We start from the raw sequence: 17,116 nt of genomic DNA on the forward strand, positions 1-17,116 counted from the left end.
TGCAGTCCTGCAACGTCTGCCGAGCGGAGTTTAGATTTGCCGCTGTGACCCAGGTGTGATAGAATTTGCAGAACTACTGCAATGCGAGGCCTCGAATGTGGCATCTCGCTACCACTGGCTGTCCTTTGTGTATGGGCACCAGCTTCATTATGGGTACTCCTCCATGTATTTACAACAATGCCTGAGTGAAATAACAACGATCCTTGTGGTGGTTCAAGCAGAGTGAAGGGAACAATGCATGAGTTTGCAAAACCCCGTATCTGATAGTAAGACTGTATTCGGCACCCCCACCCGGCCTATGCCTGTGCCTACGCTTGGCTTCAAGGCCAGGCGGGGGTGTTGCCACCATGCTACGTGAGATGCCGGTCACCATGTCACATATACATCACAGCCTTTCAAGTCATGCGGCCAATCTGAGTCTCTCTCGCATGGTTTCTACAACATTTGTAAAGAATTGCACCCTTCAACAGGCTACTGCTGCTTGTACGGGGCACCGCAGGGCTGTAATTACAGCTCTCATTAGGTGTATCGCGATGTTAATAGGTAGCGAGCATGGTATATGCAGTCTTAGAGTGTGTTGAACACTATGTCACGAGTTGGTACGGCGTCTAGCCGTTTTTTAATTTTTCCTTTTCGCGGGCTTGAACCCGCGACCTCTGTACTACATGCCTGATATGGACGCATCGCTATCTACTGTACGATTAGATTAGATGGGGCGGCAGTGCGCGGCACAGCTCGGGCTCCGCTGACACAGCCTCTCTGACTCACCGGCCCCCGGGGCCGCGTTAGCATGCTGCGCACGGACCAGCTGTGCACGGACCAGCTGTGCACGGACCAGCTGTGCACGGACCAGCTGTGCACGGACCAGTGCGCACAGCCTCCCCTAAACTTCCCCTGTATATAAGCCGGCCTCTGCTGCCCTAGGGACCTCAGTTTCGACCTCTTGTCCCTAGGTCAGTAAGCATCCTTTGTATTCCTTTTCTTACCTCACTAATATATTACCTTGTCCCTAGCCTTAGGTTTGAGCATTGCTCACCATTGCTTCGGTGAGATCTAAGTCGGACGCCCCCAGCTTTTAGGTTTTCCCCTGTCGCTTGACCTCAAGTCGCGACACACTACATGCGGTATTCGATTTTCTGGTACAAAAAATCGAATAGAAATCGAAAGAAAAGTTAATTTACCTAATCAGTACTCTAGCACCTAATATGGAAGTGAAATCGAAGGAAAATCGATTATGTAATCCATTTTCCATCGTCTCTTTCAATTTTCCTTCGATTTTTCTTCAATTTCCATTCAATTTCTACATCAGTAAGATTCAATAGGTGCTATTTGCTTTCAATTCAATCATGATTTGATATTTTGTGCAGGAAAATTGATTCCTGCATGCAGTGGAAGCAGGGTGAGATAGCATGATGCTGCCATCACAAGCATGTGACAAAGTGCAGGATGAAGCTGGAACGTCATTCCACAAGCGTCCATGCCTTGTTTTGCTCGAGGTGTGAGATCAAAGTGGACACCTCCGATTTTGGCGTGCAAGTGTAGGCCGGGCGGGGGTGCCGAATACAGCCTAAGCTAGGTGAAGACCCTTTTGCGGAAATGGCCAAGGATTTAGTGCAACATCTTGTTATTGGACCTTGTGACCAACATACTAGTCTTCATGAAACCTAACCCGGTTTGCAGAACAAGCCCCTTATGGCACTTTCCGGATCATGTGAAGTGCGTTTCACAGTGCAATCGCGCCTCTCATAGAGCATGTCGCAATACTGTACACAGTTAAATTGAGGGACCATCATGCTGGTAGAGTGCGCTATGTGTTCTGTCCATTTATGGTAACATTTCTGTTAAATTTCGAGTATGTTATTCCACTTGAGGCCCTAAATCTGCCTCAAACTGCTTGTCTGATGAGATTGGGCTGCAGGAGAGAACAAATTCTTGCTGAAAGTCTACCAAAATCAAGGATAGTGCATAATAATAATTTAAGTGCACAATTTGATAGCACAGGATGCAGAATTGTCACGAGTTGACACGGCATCTAGCCGTTTTTTTAATTTTTTTCCTTTTCGCAGACTCGAACCCATGACCTCTGTACCATACACTCGAATGGACAAGTCCTTATCTACTGTACGATTAGATTAGATGGGCAGCAGTCCGCGGCACAGCTCAGGCTCCGCTGACACAGCCACTCTGACTCACTGGCCCCCAGGGCTGCATCAGCATGCTGTGCACGGACCAGCTGTGCACGGACCAGCTGTGCACGGACCAGCTGTGCACGGACCAGTGCACATAGCCTGCCCTTATCTTCCCCTGTATATAAGCTGGCCTCTGCTGTCCTAGGGACCTCAGTTTTGACCTCTTGTCCCTAGGTCAGTAAGCCTTCCTTTGTATCCTTTCTTGACTTCACTAACTAATATATTATCTTGTCCCTAGCCTTAGGTTTGAGCATTGCTCACCATTGCTTCAGTGAGAATCAGTCAAACACCCTCAGCATCCCTTTGTTTGGTTTTCCCCCATCACTTGACCCCAAGTTGTAACATTAGGTCAAAACTCCTCACTGCTGCCAGTGTTCACCCAAACTCCCACTCACTTCACACTTCCTATAGGTTGGGTGGTGTGCACCCTTACCATACTTAGATAGCCTATGATACATCACCACCACTTAAGGAACGAACTCTTCAGTATCTGCACTTCAGTGGGCAATACTTGTCCTCATGGACACATGGACTAGGTTCCTGCTGCATACTAGCCAAAAGCAGTACTGGGCCCCCCATGAACTGTAAACCTCAGTGTCATCTCGGGCACCATAGGTGTAAGCTAGCTGGTACAGCCTTTCATAGCACGCGCACCTCCCCTTCCTCCCTCCATCACTGTGGCTGACAAATTCTTCAACTGCTCTCGACTTGAGCATGTGTTCGACACACAAGAGCAGGTCGACATCTCCCACGATGACCCAGAAAGCGACGGGTCCAAATCTCTGTTCTTGTCATGAGTTGGCATATGATCAGCGCCCTTTTGGTGCAGAGGTTATGATGTGAGACCGGCGCATGCATGTAAATCCTTACAGTTCTTCTGTTGTGACCAACAACCGTGCCCTAGTCGCACTCCACGGTCCATCACTACTGACAAAGGATGCTACATACCAATCAGACGAGTCCAGCACCCCAGTGGCCCCACACTTCAGTATGCTGGCACATCGAGATCTACCTCTCGCCACGTCACTCCCGTCCCATCCCGACCCGCATCCCCAGGCACCTACATTCCCTAACCTGTCACCAGTACAGGTCAAGTGCGAGGAGATCCTGATCTCCCTTGAAGAATTGAGGCAGTCGCACAGTCTACAGCGACCCCTCAAGTGATCCCCCAGTCCTCCTTGGGGCCGCAGTTGAAAAGGATCCCGAAGTCTGAGCCTTGTGACAGTCTAATGGTTACTTGGGCCAGCTCATCATTAGCGGTCTCCTCCTCGATTCCAGTCCCTGTCATACGTCACCCTGCCACCAGACTTCCTCCGTCACCTCCACCGCCGTCACTGCCATGAGGCCGCTCGAGCACTCGCTCCTCTCGAAGTTCACCTGGCGGACAGTCACAGCAGCCGCCTTCACCCGCGGGCGGTCCTCTGTCCCCCTCGTCACTGGTAATGTCATCCCCAGTGTCCCCTCCCAACAAGGAGACACTGAAGCTCCTACTCCCCTTACAATATGATGAAAAACTATCATTGAGTGCGACCGGTTCCTTTCCCAATTACACATCTACTGGCTGGTCAACATGGCATTGTATCACAAAACCTACAAACCCACCTTATAGCTTGATATATTGGGGGGGAGATGATAGCACTTAAGTATGGGGAGATAATGCTGTTAAGCGCAACAACAAAGTGAATAGAACTGGGGGACAGGGTGCCCCAGGATGCTGCCTTATATACATGAGGGAAAACCCCCCAGGGACCGGTAATGGACCCCTGGTACCTAGCTTGGTAAGGATTACTAAGTATCATGTGCCCTATGGTGCGATATGATGTTATCAATGATGTCATAGTCTGGCCCTGCCCTGCCCTGGGCCTAGGGTCCAGAAAAGACCGGCCTATGGCCTAGTGCCTGAGCCTAGCTCCTACCTATGATGTCAGAATGATGTCATAGTCCAGACAGAGTCTGGTTTCTATCTAGAAAAGGTCCGGCATCAGAGTCCAGCCTGATGTGTCCAGAACAAGATCATATGTCGCTTATTTAAGCGGATAACCCCTTAGATATGCAGATGTACCCATATGCGGACAGATAAGTATGGATAAGTCCCTAGACCCTTCAATATGTCCGCAGAAATAGCGAAAGAATTAGGTAAAATTAGGGAAACTGTGACACATTGACAACCACCGAGCTTAAGGTGCAGGTTGCTCTGAGCCTCCTTGATGGTGACGCCCGTACCTGGGCCACTCCATTCTTTGCCCAGCTTGTACAAGTACAGCTAGGTGTCCAAGGAATCATGACCCCCTTCGCAAATGAGGTGGCCTTTGCTGCCGTGCTCAAGGCCCGCTTCAGCAACCTTGACAATGAGGCTGCAGCTCAGGTAGAACTGGCAAAACTCTGCACTGACAAATCAGTACGCGAAACACGCACCACTGCAGAATTCTCCGCATTATTCAAGGGTCCAGCAGACCGTTCCGGGTATGGTGACCTGAAACTCCATGACAAGTACCTGAGCGGCATCCCCTCCTGCGTCTACCGCAAAATCGAGCTCGAAATGTTCACTACATGGGAAAACACTGACAAGTGCGCCACGGAAGTCGAGCAAATACTCGACATCAGCCGGGCCCATCGGCCTGAGTTGAACACTTTCTTCTCGGCTTGAGGAGGTGGACGAGGTGGAGTGCACAGTGGTGCACCCCGGTCACACAGAGCTTCGGCCAGCATCAACGTGGCCGTTGGAAAAGGAGACTTTCCTGTGTAAGGATTTACATGCATGCGCCAGTCTCACATCATAACCTCTGCACCAAAAGGGTGCAATGTCAAGCTTGGCTTGACATCTGACCAGAGGTATATATGCTGATCACATGCCAACTCATGACACCCTGGCAGTTGCTTTGGCTGCGGGAAGCAAGGGTACTGTCACTTCAAGTGCCCCAATTGTAAGGATAAGCCTTACACCAAATGTGCTGATGCACGGGCTATGGTTGCCTCGGGTTCCACCCAGGCTGCGACAAGTGCCCCCGTCACGACATCACCATTGGCAAGTACAAGTGCTGCTTCAGCGAGTCCAGAGAAATCTGAGACACTGGCGGCCTTGATGGCACAGGTGAAGTCGATGCGCGAAGAGCTTGAGCACTATTGGGCGATGAAAGAGGAGGGTTTTTGATCCGGTCCACGCTTCATGCTGCACGCATCGGACCCCATAATAACAATCTGTACAATGTATTGGCAATTGCAAATGTGTATGAGTTGGACCATGGGTCCCAGCATTTCCACATCCCAGTGCACCTCAAAGGAGAAAGATGGCACAAGGACATAGTTGCAATGGTGGACAGCAGAGCCACCACAAAGTTTATCAACAAGTGTTTTAGCCAGGAGAATCGAGTACAAACATGGAAATTGAAGGAACCAATTCCACTATATAATATCAATGGAACACTCAACAAAGATGGAAGCATCTCGGAAGTAGCCATGCTACAGATGCAGATAGGAGGACACGTCAAGAAAACAGTATTCACGGTCATGGACATAGGTCCAGAGGATGTGATCGTCGGGTTGGATTGGCTATGAGAGCACAACCCTGAAATAGATTGGGAGAAAGGCTCCCTCAAGCTATCACGATGCCCTGAAACATGCAATGCCAGGAAGACTGACCGGATGGAGCAAGCAGTGACTGCGCGTGATATGGGGGTCCAGCCCATGGCGTGCAGATGTTTGCCAAAGTCCAAACAGCCGGTCATAGGCACATGTCAGAGTAAGGTACTCCCGGACTTCAAACCCAAAAATGATCCAGAAAGATCAAGTGGACGGAAGCCGACTTGATCGAGGCCTGGGAGCAAGGCATCACACTTCCCAGTGCTCCTCAGCTATTCATCGCAGCAGGACATACATACTCCCAGCTGTTTGCTGAGGAAGAAATCAAGAAGAAGGTTGTTAAAACCACCGAGGAGTCAGTACCAAAGTGGTACCATGAGTTCCTGAATGTCTTCTCCAAGGAAGCATCAGAATAACTACCTGAAAGCAAGCCATATGATCACGCAATCAAACTCATACCTGGCTACTCGACATTCCATTCGAAGGTGTACCCCTTGTCGAACAACGAGCAGGAGGAATTGGATAAGTTCCTAAAGGAGCAGTTGGCAAAAGGCTATATACAGGAATCGAAGTCACCCATTTCATCCCCCTTCTTCTTCATCAAAAAGAAGGAAGGGACACTTCGGCCTGTACAGGACTATCACCGACTAAATGCAATCACAGTCAAAAATCACTATCCACTGTCGCTGATCGCCGATATGGTAGACAAGCTCCGCGGCACTATGCTCTTCACGAAGTTCGACGTCAGATGGGGATACAACAATGTCCGGATCAAAGCTGGTGATGAGTGGAAGGCTGCCTTCGTAACTAACCGGGGATTATACGAACCCCTGGTGATGTTCTTCGGCCTCACCAATTCCCCTGTGACCTTCCAGGCAATGATGAATGAGATCTTCCACGATCTCATTGTCGGTGGCAAGGTCCTCATGTACCTAGATGACATCCTTGTCTTTTCCACCAACAAAGAGGAGCACGACAGGGTCACACGCGAGGTTCTTCATCGCCTTCAGGAGAACAATTTGTTCCTGAAGCCTGAGAAGTGCGAATGGGATGTTCCCAAGGTTGACTACATCGGCTATGTGTTCGGTGGCGATGAGGTAGTAATGGATCCTGCAAAGCTGAAAGGAATTAATGAGTGGCCGGTACCCCTGAACAAAAAAGATGTTCAAAAGTTCCGGGGGTTTTCCAACTTTTACCGCTGCTTCATTAAGGACTTTGCTAAGATCTCGCGACCACTCGACCGGCTCACAGGGAACAACCCCTGGCACTGGGGCAATGAGGAGCAGCATGCCTTTGATAAGCTCAAAAGGCTCTTTGGCACGACCCCTGTTCTGGCATTGTATGACCCCAATCGGGAAACGCGCATTGAGGTTGATGCCTCAGGGTATGCCACTGGTGGTGTGTTGATGCAGAAGCAGGATGACTGTCATGAGTTGGCATATGATCAGCATATATACCTCTGGTCAGATGTCAAGCCAAGCTTGACATTGCGCCCTTTTGGTGCAGAGGTTATGATGTGAGACCGGTGCATGCATGTAAATCCTTACAATGACAGCAAATGGCATCCAGTTGCCTTCCGATCTCACGCTATGGACCCTGCCCAGCGTAATTACGAGATCTACGATAAGGAGATGCTTGCGATCATCAAAGCACTATACGAGTGGCACCACTATTTCGAGGGATTGCCCACACAGTTCGAGATCGTGACTGATCATAAGAACCTCGAGTACTGGCGCGCACCTCACGTGTCGTCAAGCGCAATGGTCGCTGTTCCTCACCCGCTTCGACTTTCGCATCATGCATAAAGCCAGAACATCAAATGGAAAGGCTGATGCCCTATCACACTGATCGGACCATCAGGTTGGCGATGAGGATGACAACACCGATCAGATTGTCCTCAAACAGGAGTGCTTCTGCATCGCTGCCACACAGCGTGGGCACGCCTCAGTGATAGCCAATCAGTCGCTTCTGAGGCACATCAGGGAATGTTCAGAGAGGGATCGGACAGTGGCCGAGGCACTTGAGAAGGTGCAGAACCTCGGGCCACCTCAGCTGCAGAAAGGCTTTGAGGAGTGGAATGCCGAACAAGGGCTTCTGTTGTTCCGCGGATGTGTATATGTTCCAAAGAACGCAGAGCTCCGGCGGGATATTGTCAAGATCCACCATGACTCACTGATTGCCAGTCATGGCGGTTGTGCCAAAACCCTCGAGCTCGTGTCACAGAACTACTGGTGGCCAGGAATGTCTAAATTTGTCAATGAGTATGTAAGCAACTGCAATGTGTGCAACCGTACCAAGACATTCCCAGCCAAACCCCAGGGCCCGCTGAAGCCAAACGAGATCCCCAAGCACCCATGGCAGATCATCACCACCGATATGATCATCAGCTTGCCAAAGTCTGATGGATTCGACTTGATCCTAGTTACCGCCGACCGCTTTACCAAGTAGGTCCACTTCTCGGCCTGTCATGAGACCCTGATGGCAGAAGGTGCGGCAGACCTGTACATCCACGACATATTCAAGCATCATGGGGCTCCAGCCAAGGTCATATCAGACTGAGGTCCCCAGTTCACGTCGAAGTATCTCCATGTGGTGTACAAGGGACTAGGGATCGAGCCGGCACTGTCCACAGCATTCCACCCTCAGACGGATGGACAGACTGAGCACTGGAATCAGGAGATTGAGCAATACCTGCGTGCTTTCACAAGCCACAGGCAGGATGATTGGACGAAGCAGCTGCCGCTTGCCGAGTTTGTGTTGAACAATAGAGTTCACTTAGCAACCGGGCACTCCCCTTTCTTCCTGAATCAGGCTTATCACCCTGAGATCCAAGTGCAGATCAATCTGATGTCCACAATGCCCGCAGCCGCAGATCGGCTTAAGATCCTGAAGGAGATCTGTGATGATATGCACTCCGTGCTAGAACTATCAGCTGAGCAGATGAAGGTGTATTATGATAAGCACGTGCAGGAGGCACCAGTTTTTGCGCCAGGGGACAAGGTCTGGCTTGATGCTCAGAACCTTAAGCTGAAACAGCGGAGCAAGAAGCTCAGTCCCAAGTGCCTCAGACCATACGCCATGCGGCAAAAGCTCGGAGACTTGGATTACAAATTGGTTTTGCCAAAGTCGGTGCCTGTGCACCCGGTGTTACATGTCTCCTTGCTTAGCAAGTAAGTATAGTGACATCCCGGGCCAGGAGCCGGAGGAGCTGCCTGCCATTGAGGTGGAAGGCGATGAGGAGTATGAGGTTGAGCGGAACAAGGACTTGAGGATCTTCCGGCATCAGCTGCAGTACCTCATCAAGTGGAAGGGTTATGATGACTCACATATGTCATGGGAACCAGCGTGCAATGTTACAAACACACCAGCCCTCATAGCTGACTTCCACCAGAAGAACCCCAATGCCCCTTGCCGCCTCAATGCCGCTACCTTTGGTGGTCTCAACTTTCAGCCAATGCCTTTGCCGCTGACTGAAGCACGCTGCCGCTCCAGGTGGGAGATGGGCAAGGGCGCCTCGCATGAGGTCATGTGTCATGAGTTGGTATGGTGGCTAGCCGTTTTTAAATTTTTTTCCTTTTCATGGGCTCGAACCCGCGACCTCTGTACTACATGCCTGATATGGACACATCACTATCTACTGTACGATTAGATTAGATGGGCGGCAGTGCGCGGCACAGCTCGGGCCCCACTGACACAGCCGCTCTGACTCACCGGCCCCCGGGGCTATGTCAGCATGCTGCGCATGGACCAGCTGCGCACGGACCAATGCGCACAGCCTGCCCTTATCTCCCTCTGTATATAAGCTGGCCTCTGCTGCCCTAGGGACCTCAGTTTCGACCTCTTGTCCCTAGGTCAGTAAGCTTCCCCTTGTATTCTTTTCTTACCTTCAACTAATATATTCACTTGTCCCTAGCCTTAGGTTTGAGCACTGCTCACCATCGCTTCAGTGAGACCCAGTCCAACACCCTCAGCATCCCTTGTTTGGTTTTCCCCTGTTGCTTGACCTCAAGTCGCGACACATTGACCTCGCACACGACCTTCTGGAGCATGTCACTCAGGGCATGCACAATGCGCTGGTTTGTGCACTCGTGGGCTGAGTCTGCCGCATCCAGCGAGGAGAAGGGGACAGCGGAGAGGAGGCGACCAATGAAGGCAGGGTAGGTGTGTGCCACTGCATGCAGAAATCAATCTTCCTGCACAAAATATCAAATCGTAATTCAATTAAAAGCAAATAGCACCTATTGAATCTTACTGATGTAGAAATTGAATGGAAATTGAAGAAAAATCAAAGGAAAATTGAAAGAGACAATGGAAGATGGATTACATAATCGATTTTCCTTCGATTTCACTTCCATATTAGGCGCTAGAGTACTGATTAGGTAAATTAACTTTTCTTTCAATTTTTATTTGATTTCATGTACTAGAAAATTGAATACTGCATGCAGTGTGCGGCGTACAAGCGGTCCTGGGCGAGGTAAAGGGCGAGGAGAGCAGGTGGGAGTGTCCCGAGGCCGGCGGCGGTGAGGAAGGGGTGTTCCGTCGCCGCCGAGTAGGGGCGCGGTGTCGACGACGCGAGTAAATGCGCCGTCAGCAACTCTGTTGCAGAGATTCCTTGTGCAGACATAATATGTGCAAGGATAAAGGAGTTCACATCTTGCTCTGCCTGATTATAATCCGATGATGTCATCTACAGGCGTTGTTTGGCGATGTCTCTGAAGCCGATATTTATGGCTTTAACGCCCGTCGCCGCTCTCTTTCCGATAGTATAATCGGACACCGATCAGCGCCCATTCTTCAATCGCCGCCAACACCTACCAACGCTGCATGTTATCTGTCTGCACTGTCACTCAGTTAGTTTCAGAGTCATCGCAGAGAGACATGATATTAATCCCGTATGTTCATTCGTTCACCATTTCTCCTCAATTTTGACAACCTTGCCTATCAGGAACGTCGCCAATGCGCCATTCAACGAGAGAGATGCCGATCTAATCCTTCGTTCATCTGACTACGTCGATTTTCGTGTCCACCGTGTCATTCTGAGGATAGCCTCTCAATTCTTTCGCACCATGTTCACTCTTCCGCAGGAACCTGCCAGTCGCGAGGATATCCAGATCGAGATAGTCGATGTTGCCGAGGACAGTGATGCGTTGAACTGTGTCCTGCGGATGTGCTACCCAGTTGTGGATCGACCCATCCCAACACTCGAGATTGGGCGGTCATCCTTGAGGGCCGCTCTGAAATACGAGATGGACCTAGCAATCAACTTATGCAAAACGGGTCTGCGCGGTTTCGCAGCCTCGCAGCCTCTGCGACTTTATGCCGTGGCTTGCACCTTCGAAGATGACGAAATGGCAGATTTCGCCGCGGAGAGCCTGAGGTGGCCGAATGGCTTGAGCAATCACAAACGCGGTAGCGTCAAATTCAATCTAGAACCTATTTTGGCACAATATGTTTTGGAGTTTGAGGAGATACCTGCAGGGTGTTACTACAGACTTCTACAGTACCTTCGAACAGGCCGCAAGCAGGGATTCATATATACATCACCAACCCCTTCGGCCCACGTGTCTCCGAGACGCACAGTAGACGACCCGCCCACATCCTGCCTCACCGATGGCACAGTAGACGACCCGCCCGCATCCTGCCTCACCGATGGCACAGTAGACGACCCGCCCGCATCCTGCCTCACCGATCAAAATGCAGACCTCGTAATCATTACTTCGGATCGGATGAGCATTCCAGTATGCAAGGCCATTGTCACATTGGCTTCTCCTGTCTTGAATGAGATGCTGCAGAGACCACAGGCTATAGGCGACAATGTGGACCATGATTCGGGTGCGCCATGCACCGACATCCCAACAATCCACGTTGATGAAGACGGCCTCACAATGAAACCTCTTATACAGTTCTGTTATCCCACTGCCGCGCCCGACAACATCAGCACGAAGCTCATTCCACAGGTGTTCTTGGCCGCCAAGAAGTACGAGATGGAGAGGGCAATGTGGCACCTGCATCATCAGTGGAACCAGCTCTTGAGCACAGAGCCATTGCGCGCATTCCTCCTAGCCACCACCCTCGATTGGAAGACAGAAGCTTGCACAGCAGCCAGAGCATTACTGTCCTGGACTTACCAAGAGCTAGAAGACGCGTACACTCCTGAGTTCGAGACGACACCAGCAGGTCCGTATTATCGTCTTATACGATATCACAAGAAATGCGGCGAACTGGCTGCCGAGCTAAACCCCGACGATGTTGTTTCGTGGAAGAGGATAGCCTATTGTAACGTCAACAAGTGTAACGTCACGGATCGCTGGAAACCTCATCATTCAGAACGGATAACACACCGCTTACGTATACGACCTTCCGCTGCTACACTCAGCGAGACGGAGATTCTCACCGAACTAGTGGGTGAGTTCGGGCACTGCAGCATCTGCAGAGGGAAACTCGGAGCAGTTCTATCCTTCCATACAGACTTTGGTCGCTTGGTGGAGGACACTATCGCAAAGGTGAGAGGACAACGTACCGGTTGATTACCCAGAATGACCCTCCAATCCTAGGTCGACACTGAGGTGTTGCTTACGAAGCCCAAGATTTGAAGATGTCAAGATGTTTTTACTGACCTGCGCCGGTGTATATTTGTGAAGCTATACTGTCAAAATGATAGGCAGACGAAGGAAGGACAATCGTATATAAACTCGATGATTTAGCTTGTCATGTCTCCGACCTCATTTGACCTGAACTTTAAACTCTATCATGTCGAACCTGCTATCGCGTGGTTGCCACGGGCCAGCTTCGAGGCTTTGGTATAGTCGTAGCACATGTATAGCGTTGAAACTCACCTGTGCTTTGGAACAAGACATAGCAGCGTTTTTGTGCCTACTGCCGTTCACCTTCGTAGCCTCAGGTGAATGAACTTTCTGCGTAACGGCCGATCAGTGCTCATTATCTCAATATAGTCGCATAACACGGACTGGTCCCCAAAACAGAGGGTACTTCCGCAAAGCTTGCCATGCCAGAGGATCCTCCTCGCCAGCCGATCAGCGCCGCCGCACCGTTTGACCGCAAGGACGCAGATGTCATCCTCAGCTCCTCAGACAGGGTCCACTTCCGAGTCCATCGCGCTATCTTGATGATCGCCTCCCCATTCTTCGACAGCATGTTCAGCCTACCGCAGCCTCCTGACGCCCGAGACGATATTCCGGTCGTCGATGTGACGGAGAACAGCTATACGCTTGACGTGCTTCTACGTATGTGCTATCCTGTGGCACGTCCGGCCATGACTCTCGGCCTAGTCAGCTCCGCACTGGAAGCTGCAAACAAGTATGACATGTGCATCGTCAAGGCTTCACTGAAAGAGGACCTTCGGCATTACATTTCTTCCCATCCTCTACGCGTATTTGTGGTTGCATGTCGTCTGGAAGATGAAAGTATTGCGACTGCTGCGGCCGCTGAGTTGGAGAGGGTCACCGGGCCCAATGATCTACCTCCTTTCGCGGATGTGTTTGGGGAGCTTCCCGCGGGATGCTATCATAGACTGCTCCAATACTTGAAGAAGGCAGGATTCCCCTTTCTCCACCATATTCTCCGTGGACCCTTCGTCCTAAAACGTGCAGATCAGCCGATAGGACGTGACGAAAGCCTCCCCTCGCAAAATAAGATGAGCAATACGCTATCGGATCAGCATGGCACTGGGGACCTCACCATAGTGACTTCGGATGGGATACACCTACGCACATCAAAGATCATTATGACAGTAGCCTCCTCTATCATAGAGCATGCGTTGCGGGACGCGGGCAGTCCTCAGCTCAACCCCGATTCTGAATCTGTGAAAAAGCAGAACCAGTCAATTTTCCGCGTCCCAGAGGATAGCAAGACTATGGAAGGGCTCATACACATTTGTTGGCCTGCGGGCGTCCCCATGTCAATCAGCGTGAGGTGGATTCCACGTATTTTCATGGTCGCGCGGAAATATAAGATGGAGAGAGCAATGTGGATCCTGCAACAGCAGTGGAAAACATTAGCTACAATGGAACCATTACGCGCGTACCTTCTTGCCGCGTCCAGCGGCTGGAAAGAGGAGGCATGTGCCACAGCTAGGGCCTTGTTGTCCCAGAAGTTCTCTCATATACGGGATACGTACGTTCCCGAGCTTGAGACAACACCGACGGGTCCGTACTACCGCCTCCTGCTATTCCACAAGGCGTGCGGAGATGCAGCTGCGAAGGTAAACCCTCAACTCCTCGATACATGGACCTGCAATTGCGGCGCGAACTGGAAGGCCTTGCATGTACAACGAATTTCGAGGTCTCTGGCAATACGACCCTCTGCATCCGTATTCAACAATGAAACGATGTTCGGGGAGTTGTTACAGGATATGGGTTCCTGCTTCAACTGCCAATCCAAGCTGACACACGTTTTGTCAACGCACGCCACGTATGGTCGCATGGTTGAGGAGGCGACTGCAAAGGTATGCTTCGCACGGTCTTCGGTATGATGAACACGAGCTGAATTGAAGAGTAGGTTGACATCAATATGCTGTTCTTTAAGTCAACGTGACGCATTATGATGAGCTATCTCGTTTCGAACATTGTGGTTCGTCGCTTTTTTTTTGCAAAGATTAGGCGGTATGGGGCTTTTAGCGAAAGCATAGCCCCGGTCAGCCTTTAGCTTCACCGACCGTAGCTTCCTTGCAAGCACGCAATGCCACAACAACGGAGTTACCTGTGCATATACCACAACCACATACTACTATTCTAAAGGGAGTCACGTCCATACTCTTTACCTCCGACCACGTTCCTCATCTTCTCTTGAAACATGGTAGTACAACGTTCTAAATTTGTCGAACTATGTTCGTAAGAAGGTTTTGAGCTCATGGATGTGCTTGAAATGTATTTCATGAGGTTTCACATGTCACAGAGGAGAGGGAGTGTTGAATTGAGACGCGTGAAGAAAAAGCTGATCAGATATTCCATATGGAATGTGTAGGAGAATAATGGAGTCCGAATTCAAGTCGTCTCAGCGCGTCGGAATCACGTGGTCAGAGGATGGTGATCACGATACATGTGCGCTTAGTCTGGCGCACACTGCCAGTCCTCCGCGAGCACCGAACTTAACGTCCTGCGCAAGTTTTGCATACGCAGTTGACGATGGCTAGCCTGCAGGGCTATGTCGACCGTGAGTGCTTTCTTAAGTCCCGTTCTTTCTCCTTGATCTTCAGCTTTCAAGTTGCTAAAGGAACTCCGGTCTCGTTCACTTTCTCTACTCCCCAGATCGCGTTCTCCTCATTCTCCAGGATGGACGTGCCATAGTGGTACGAGGCCTTCGTGTTGTTCAAATGACGTCAATGCTGACTCTTGCTTGTCTCACCGTTACTGCCGCCACTTGTCTCACCGTTACTGCCGCCACAACCACTCTGCGCAACAAGGGCGTAATGGCTGGATATGATCAAAAGTCCAACGTTGTTCTCTCTGATACAAAGGAGCGTGTGTACAGCATGGAAGAAGGCGTCGAGGAGATACCGCTTGGGCTCTATCTTGTTAAGGGAGACCAAATGTGCGTGTTGTGTTGCTTCTGCGCTCATCTGTACCTAACTGTAGCCTGCAGTGTGCTCATCGCCGAACTGGATGACGCGCTCGATCAAAGCGTCGACTTGTCTACAATACGTGCCGAGCCTCTGCCCCCGATCCGCTATTGAAGCATAGCCATTCCGACAACTAGCTGTCCCAGCCTGGACGAACCGTCGACGTCGCATCAATGTGGGATCCGCGGACTGTGCTGCATCATCGACAGTGCTCCCGCACGCCGTGCCAGGCCGCTCCAACCCACTTTTATCGGGTCAGGTGTTGGTTGCCGTGTGCAGACTGGGAGCAGAGGGGAGAAGATCGTAAAAGCTACGGATCGTAAAAGCTACGTAGCAGTGAACAATTGTCTTGAGAACTGATGTGGTCGTGCTCTGTCGAGAACACAAAGAATGACGTATTCGGCGTCATAAAGGCGAATACGGCAGGCGATTGTTTGAGCTCCTCAAAATTGTTTGCATTTCGTCATTAGGTCGTAAATACGTCACAAGATATCGAACTGCTCAGTGATCAATCAAGCTGGTCCAATGTCGATCGGGCAGGGAAGACAATGCTGGTACCCATCCAATTAGCAGAAGACGCCCAGCCGGTATACTAAGAGTGCTCACTCGTCAAGCCCGGACCTGCGCAGGAGCGAGAACTTGACAGAACGCCGCACAGGCTTCGGCACGGTCTTGACAAGGCCTATGGTCTGGTGTTTGTCGAACCAGGGGAGACTGCGGGCGGTGGTACGCTTGAGGTGACTAGTCTCAAGCGGAGCGTCCTCCCATACGGGAGATGGGCGCAGCAACTTGTTCCCGGACCTATCGTAATAAGTCAGCGAATTCCAAAATAAGATACATAGGAGACATACTGCAATGCACGCGCGAGAATATCGAAGTGGTCCCTGGTCAGATCGGGGTCACGGTGAGCTCTGTATGAGGGTTGCACAGCTTAAAGCTTGAGCACATACATGGGAAGCGCGAGCGCGGGAGAAGCAGCAGCGAGCACGATAGCGGCAATGACAGAGGAGCGCATGGTGCAGTTGAAAGAATAGATCAGCGAAGACAAACGGTCCGAATATGGCGTATTGTTCGAGAGCAAATATCGTAACGAAATGCGAAGAGGACGAAACAAGTCAGGCTGTTCGAGAACAAACGTATGAGCCAGTCTACTCATTTGCGTTTGATAGATAGTACTCACTAGCCAGCACCTGTAGGTAGAGCTCGAACGAAATTGAGGAGCTGGAGAACAAGCGGCGACACAAGCTGTGCTCTATATACTGGGCGCCAAAGTCATAATAGACGCCCATTCGGCTGTGCAGCACAGCCAGACTCCATGGCCACTACATTCGTCGCGCCCGTGGACACTGCGATCCTTGTTATACGCTGTTTTCGGCTTTGTCAACTAGAAGTATCATCTCGCCCCATCCTACGTCTAGTTGAACATGGACGCCGTGACAGTGAACGACTAATCAAGGAATATGGAACTGTGACGTTAGTGCAGCTTTTTCCGGGCGATATATGGCAAATCGCGCTCGTGCTCTACCAGAGTACAAACCTCATGGGCAATGCCATTGGCACACGTATATATGTAGCCAGCACACTGTATATTGTTAGACTTGTTCACGAACGGTGAGTAATCCGGCCACCGGTCGGCCGAACTCTAGTCCTGACGTCTGTGTTACATTTACTCAACCGCATCGTCGGATTTCACGCTTGATAGTATTCATCGCGCACTTGTAAGTCTATTGTCCGTAGGTTGCATTCATCAGCAAGTCCCAGGCACCTGATT

General features: G+C 50.7%; 4 protein-coding genes across 4 annotated transcripts; 3 read left to right on the top strand and 1 right to left on the bottom strand.

Moving 5' to 3' along the window:
* Positions 1–4,470: 4,470 nt before the first annotated feature.
* Positions 4,471–5,340, top strand: POSPLADRAFT_1057872 (hypothetical protein; the record flags this gene model as incomplete). Its single annotated transcript, XM_024480966.1, has 2 exons — positions 4,471–4,757; positions 5,064–5,340. 2 exons carry the CDS (start codon positions 4,471–4,473, stop codon positions 5,338–5,340), a joined length of 564 nt encoding a protein of 187 aa, XP_024337722.1.
* Positions 5,341–10,717: 5,377 nt separating this feature from the next.
* Positions 10,718–14,259, top strand: POSPLADRAFT_1146985 (hypothetical protein; the record flags this gene model as incomplete). Its single annotated transcript, XM_024486011.1, has 3 exons — positions 10,718–11,145; positions 11,260–11,584; positions 13,570–14,259. Coding segments are annotated over 3 exons (1,443 nt in total), but the record flags the coding sequence as incomplete, so codon positions are not given.
* A 652-nt stretch (positions 14,260–14,911) lies between these two features.
* Positions 14,912–15,459, top strand: POSPLADRAFT_1146691 (hypothetical protein; the record flags this gene model as incomplete). Its single annotated transcript, XM_024485969.1, has 4 exons — positions 14,912–14,939; positions 15,035–15,075; positions 15,190–15,317; positions 15,369–15,459. The coding sequence occupies 4 exons, from the start codon at positions 14,912–14,914 to the stop codon at positions 15,457–15,459; spliced, it is 288 nt and encodes a 95-aa protein (XP_024337724.1).
* A 319-nt stretch (positions 15,460–15,778) lies between these two features.
* Positions 15,779–16,465, bottom strand: POSPLADRAFT_1074758 (hypothetical protein). Its single transcript, XM_024482743.1, has 4 exons — positions 16,296–16,465; positions 16,197–16,229; positions 15,952–16,146; positions 15,779–15,896 (listed from the first exon to the last, which is right to left on the bottom strand). The coding sequence occupies exons 1-4, from the start codon at positions 16,358–16,360 to the stop codon at positions 15,854–15,856; spliced, it is 336 nt and encodes a 111-aa protein (XP_024337725.1). The 5' UTR covers positions 16,361–16,465; the 3' UTR covers positions 15,779–15,853.
* Positions 16,466–17,116: the final 651 nt, after the last annotated feature.

The sequence above is a fragment of the Postia placenta genome (genome assembly GCF_002117355.1).
Source record: "Postia placenta MAD-698-R-SB12 unplaced genomic scaffold POSPLAscaffold_9, whole genome shotgun sequence".
NCBI lineage: Eukaryota > Fungi > Basidiomycota > Agaricomycetes > Polyporales > Adustoporiaceae > Rhodonia > Rhodonia placenta.

Bases quoted from the DNA above. Each gene is read 5' to 3' on its own strand.
- POSPLADRAFT_1074758 (XM_024482743.1), bottom strand. From the start codon at position 16,360: ATGCGCTCCTCTGTCATTGCCGCTATCGTGCTCGCTGCTGCTTCTCCC. The intron at 16,230-16,295 runs GTATGTGCTCAA...CGATCTGACCAG, and splicing joins CCCGCGCTCGCGCTTCCCAT to GGACCACTTCGATATTCTCG. The intron at 16,147-16,196 runs GTATGTCTCCTA...TTATTACGATAG, and splicing joins ATTCTCGCGCGTGCATTGCA to GTCCGGGAACAAGTTGCTGC.